Source organism: Octodon degus, unplaced genomic scaffold (assembly GCF_000260255.1).
Source record: "Octodon degus isolate 3935 unplaced genomic scaffold, OctDeg1.0 scaffold00036, whole genome shotgun sequence".
NCBI classification, from domain to species: domain Eukaryota; kingdom Metazoa; phylum Chordata; class Mammalia; order Rodentia; family Octodontidae; genus Octodon; species Octodon degus.
The window spans coordinates 14,371,682-14,377,589 of NW_004524612.1; the positions used below are offsets into that span (position 1 = coordinate 14,371,682).

The 5,908-nt window shown below is 43.7% G+C and overlaps 1 protein-coding gene across 1 annotated transcript in view; it reads right to left on the bottom strand.

Annotated features, from left to right (window-relative positions):
- Fbxo16 (F-box protein 16) overlaps positions 1–5,908 on the bottom strand; it is a 56,447-nt gene that overhangs the window by 13,179 nt on the left and 37,360 nt on the right. Inside the window, exons 8-9 of the mRNA XM_023714688.1 lie at positions 4,691–4,911; positions 3,127–3,229 (exon numbers count right to left, since the gene is read on the bottom strand). Coding sequence (XP_023570456.1) covers positions 3,127–3,229; positions 4,691–4,911 — 324 coding nt within the window. The remainder of the gene's footprint in view (positions 1–3,126; positions 3,230–4,690; positions 4,912–5,908) is intronic.

The following is a 5,908-nucleotide window of genomic DNA, read 5'->3' on the forward strand; positions in this document are numbered from 1 at the left end:
TGTGTGTGTGTGTGTGTCTTTACACAAGATTGAACATCTTTGAAGTTTAAGGATAGTACCCGACCACTATATATATCTCTATCTCTATCTCTATAATTCTGTCTCATTGGAGCTTTATTATCATAACTAATAGTAATGAAGATTTATGATATTTATAACATCTTCTCAAGACCTAGAAATTGTAAAGCCTGAACAATCACATGTACGCTTTCACCCCATCTTCTGCCAGTCCTTCGCAGCACACAGTGGTGAGGAAGCGAGTTGTGCCGAAGGTTGTAACTAAAGCAGCCCCTGCCTCCTGCGGGTCTTGTCTAGAATTGAGAGCAGAAGAGAAAATCAGCTGTCCTTCTAAACTCACACCTATTAAAAAAGGAAACCACACAAGCTCACAGCCACATGTGCAAATTTGAAAATGTTTCCCTGAGGACAGTTCTCTTTGCAGCACAATTATCAGCGCTCTTGGTAAGCACCGGGAAAATGAGGCATGACCTCCTTGCCTGACAGCTGCGACCCTGGGAGCTGTGTCCTTCGTCCTCTTGTACTTCTGCTCTTCTTTTCTTCAGAGTCTTTCCACTTGACAAAGCTTCAGTGTCTCCAGTTGTCACCTGCACCCTTTTCCCAGTATAAGAGCAAGTGTTCTGGCCTCAGTCAGGGCTGGGGGACGGAGCACTAATCTTGCCTATAGCACTGGCTTCCCCAAGTTCCCCCAAATCTGCCTCCTCCACCTGTCAAAATGATGCAGAACCTATCTGTCGAGCGAGCGCCCGAGTTTCTCCAGGGAACCACACTTGGGCAGTGTCTGTGTTGCTCTGTCTGGGTTTTCCTCTTCATGCTTCTGGGGACCCCGCAGTGGGCTCCTCAACACCCACGTCCCTTGGTCCCGGCTCATGGCCAGCACTTCCCCACCATCACAGTCATCTTGTAACACCTGGGCTGTTTTTTGTTTGTTTGTTTGTTTCATATCTTTATTAATAAAAAAAAAGTCACAGTGTTTCAGACTTTTTCAGACACATGAACAATAACAGAGTACCCACAAGTGACAGCTATGGTCCCAAAGGTCTGGATCAAAGGCTATGCTGGAGGGCGAGGGTGTCCCTTTAGCCCTACTCAGCATCTCTGTTGCTTCCACCCCACGCCTTGCTGACAGGGAAGAGCAATAGTGATTGTGTAGAAACTAAGTCACTTCAGAGGCAGCTGGCCCCATCTCACACCCAGGGAAGGACCAGGTTCTGCAGAAAAGACAGAGGTGGTGCTGGCTCAGCACTCTGGATGGTGGCCCAGACCTGATGCAGAGACACTCCCCACTTGGCAGTCTTTGTATCCTCCAAGATCTGTGGCCTTCTGCATGGCCAAAATGCCACATGAAGGAGGGGACCTGAGCCACACGTAGCCCGTACCTCAGGCAGCCAGGCCAGTAACAGGGAAACACACCCTCAGCGTGCATCAGAGATGACCGCATATTTTGGGGGGAATGAATTGTGCTTTATGCTCTTTATCAAAATTATAATCACATACACTGTTACAGTTAGTGCACGCACAAAAGCAATGCAACTAGACGCACTGTAACCGCATACTTTATTTACCGACGGCTAATTGCCTTCTATCATTTCATTTACTTGGTTTCCCTTCCAGCCTTAATCAGCACAACGCTTTCACTTAGCTTATAATACACACTTGAACTTAAGCAACCTGCTAGCACGTGGCAGATGGCTCATGTCCAAGGCTCCTGAAGATGGCTTCTGATTAGCCTTTGGTTTCATGGGATTTGTTTTGTTTCGTTTTGGGTTTTTTTTTGGGCAGGGGGTGCTTGGTTGTTGTTTTGTTTTCTGTTTTTCCAGACATTTCACTGCATAGTTTCGGCTGATTCTAAAATGGCTACATCCTGAACCTAGGGAGCCCAGGCTAGCCTTGAGCGTGCAGCGGTCCCCCTGCTTCAGCCTCCCCAGTGCTGCCATGCTCGGCTACTGACTGTGCTGACGATCTATCTGCAAGCAGGTATCACCAGCAACTCCAAGCCTTCACTTAATGTCCCTCCACTTGCACTTTCGCAGACTTCTACCGTGGCCAGGGGGAGCATAAACCAAGCAGAAGTGCTTCTTAATGGCTGGGTGATAAGCCTCATAAAGTCATTTTTTGCAATTAATGGTTTCATGGACAATTTTACAGCTTCTCTCGAAGCTACCTCATTCCCTGGAGCCCCTGCACACGAGTCTAAAATAAACCTCCTCGGTCCAACAAAATTGGTCTCAGAATGCAGACTGCTCTATTTTAAAACACTTAGCTCTAGCTCTCTTATTTTCCTAATCTTTATTTTTGGAACATAACACTTGAAAATACATTTAAGCAGAGAGTAATAAGGCTTTAAGGCAGAGCTATAAAAGTGATTTATTCATGAGTATCACACTCCTCTCCCAGCTGACATGAATTCTACATTCATTTTCATTGAGCAGACTCCATGGCCCTTCTCTAAATCCTCAGCTCTGTACAGGAACTTTTTATCCCATCTGTATTGTCTGCTACTTTGCTCCAAAGAGTCTCACGATAAACTAGAAGGGACCCGCTGGGGTCAGAACCACAACCTGGGAGGTTGTGCTATAAATTGATAATGCTCCCTTGTCACAATTACTGGCTTTATTAGGCAGGCAATTCACTGTTTTTTAATTAGGGAAAGAAGGATTCTTAATTTATTGCTCTGCAGTCACTTCCAATGCACTTTCCTAATTGTGCTGTGCTGGTGGCGGGAGCTCTGGAAAGCTTGGCCTCCTCTGGGTTGGGGAACTTTACTCTGGAAGTGGTTTCTGGTGGCCTAGCCCTGTCCCAAAGGACACGGTAGAAGAAAGGACCGGCAGTGAAGGTACTCCTTCAGTCCTGTACAGTTCCATCCCCCCTCTGCTCACCCAGTTTCTTACAAGCAAAGATGAAAAAACAGCGACTCAGGAAGAAATAAAGGGAAGCTGTTCAGGGGCTCACAGCTGTCCCCGGCTCAGTCAGTGGCAGAGGCCAGACTTTAAATAGCCACTTGATGATTCTGATTTCAAATACAAATTCAATTTCCCAAAAAGGATCAGCAATGCTGCACTTTTCATAAGCAGTTACGGTGATGAATCTTTTAGAAGCGATACTTACCAGGGACTGTGCTTTTCTTAGCCTAGTTCGGTCCTGCAGTTTGTTTTTCTTATCGTGTGACTGGTGGCTGAAATCTGGGGTCATTTCATTTCGTTTCCTTCTTCTGTAAATTGGAAGGTGGGCAGGGGGATTAGAAATTATAGCTTTACAACTTTGGCGGTGTACACAGCTATTTGCTCATTTGGCTTCTTGGCCCCCATGACTTAAAAGACTGCATTCAACAGGAACTAAGCCAAACGTCTATCAATAGAGAACTGGCTGAATAAACCCTGGCATAGCACACAATGGAGTACTATGAACTGCAAAAAGAAAGGCACAATATTTCTATAGATGACTTCAGAGTGAGTGCCAGGATATAATGTTACAGGGAAAAAGTAGATAAAGAAAGGTCAATACATTACTATATGCTACTCATTTCAGAAAGGAGAAGATTCAAAAAATACATATATATCATATGGATGCATATATAGGCATACGTGTATATATGTATATATATTTTTCTTGTACTTTGATTTTTTATAGTAATCATTATTACTATTATTTGTGGTGCCAGAGGCTGAACTTACATAACATTGACCATTTTTACTTTTTAAATTTTGAGGTAGCCACTAAATTGCCCAAGCTGGCCTCAAACTTGTGATCTTCCTATCTAAGCCTCCCCAAATACCTGAGATTTCAGGCATGTCCCACAAAGCCCAGCTAGATCTAATTTTTGGTTTTTATGGTACTGGGAATTGAGTCCAGAATCTTGCATGGGCTAGGCAAGCAATCTACCACTGACCTACACCCCCAACTCTGTTTAATGAAAAATATTTACTTTGAGACAGGGTCTTGCTATGTAGTCCAGGCTGACCTCAAATTTACAGTCTTCCTACCGCAACCTTCTAAGTAGCTGGGATTACAGGTATGCACCTCCTAGTGCCAGGTTGGTCTGATCTTTTTAAGAGTTCACCCCCATCCTCTCAGTTTCTTTGGTGGCAAGTGTTTGAGTCTCATATAAAACTCAAGAGAAAGCCAGGTGTGGTGGCACACACCTGTAATCCCAGCACTTGGGAGGCTGAGGCAGGAAGATTGCCGAGAGTCTGAGGCCAGTCTGGGCTACATAGTGATTTTAAAGCCAGCCTGAATTATAGAACAAGATGTAGTCTCAAAATAACAGCAGCAACAATCACCACCTCGGGAGATCATCAGTTTACCTTAACAAATACAAGTTTCTAAATGTGCCTCTCTCACGCTTACCCCCTCACTTCTGGAGAAGGGAAGCACAAATCCTATGAGGAAGGGGCTATAATGAACCATATTGTGCTAGCTTGGAATTTAATATTAAAACATCAAAGGAGGCTACCATCTTAAATAACTGCAGCTATAAAGTGCAGATAAATCATGATTCAAAGGGCAAATTTTTAAAGAATGGTTAGTTTATTTTTTTTAATAACTTCTTGCTTCTTAGTGTTGAAAAACCTTTGTGTTTCATAGCAAGTTTTATTTTCATCTTTTCGTCTACTGAAATGCCCATAAATTGTTTCCAACAAATAGAAGCTGAGAAGGATGCAGAGCTTCTTACCCTTGGGAGCTGGGCAGGAAGGGATCACAGTTGTCCAGATAATTAAAACGGATGATATCTGTTGGATGCTTGTCAGAGGATCGCCAGGGTGGAAGCTCTCTCTCCCCTGGGTTATTCTTTTTTCTTGTGGAAGAGGACTGGAAAGGGGACTGCTTATTCCCTGGAGAGCTGCTTGCAACTGACTGAACATTGGTGATTACAAAGCCATCTTTTGGAGGTGTCTAAGAGAAGAAAATATATTATTTCCATCCCCAAAGCACTATGCTAATGATGACAACAATAAAACAAACAATACTGTCATCAGCATTCCCAACCCATCACCATGGCAACAAGGATGAGGCTGATCAGGGCAGCTGGTGCCCATGAGAACTGACCCTGTTCCAGGTAATCTTGAGCAGCTTTCACACATTATATTATTTAACCTCCACAGTATCTTTACAGTTCATCACTGTTACTCCTACTTCATAGGAGAGGAAATTGAAGATAAGAGAAACATTAATTTGCCTACTACAATCTGAGTAGAATTTGAATTTGAATTCAGCACTATCTTCCTTTGAACCCATACACCAAATTTCCTTATTCCATACTGCCAGCTTTGCTAACAAATCATTGTCTATGTGGTTTTTTCATTCATAAAAAGATGCTATTTTCAAAAATAGAAAAAACAGGGGCCGGTGAGATAGCTCAGTGGTTTAAAGCACCTGCTTAGGCAAGCTCAGGCAGGTGCAGGGGACAGCAGTTCGATCCCTGGGACCATAGTTCCATCCCCGGCACCACATGCCACACCAGCCCTGCCCTCAGGGAAGGCTGAGCTGGTCAAAGAAAAGGAGAAAAAGAAAAAGAAAGGTGCTCAGGCCCTAAAGATCTCTGACAGAAATGCTGAACCAATCAGGGATAGATTATGAATTTCATCAGTTATCCGACTCAATCATTTCCAAAGGACACTTCTGATTAATTTCTAAAATCAAAAGCCTGTTTTTTTTGTGTGTGTGAAATTCATATGGTTTATACATATGCGGCTGTAGCCTGAGGGAAATGGTGCTGGTATGTTGGGACACTATTAAGGGCTTCATTTTTGTTCATTAAGAGATTAGGGAAGCTTTGCTTGGTAAATTGGTTTGTTTCAGTTGTGTGTGAAAATCCAGAAATTCCCTAGTTGGGGACTGGAATTTAGCACAGTGCTAGAGAGCAGGTTTAGCATATGCCAGGCCCTGGACC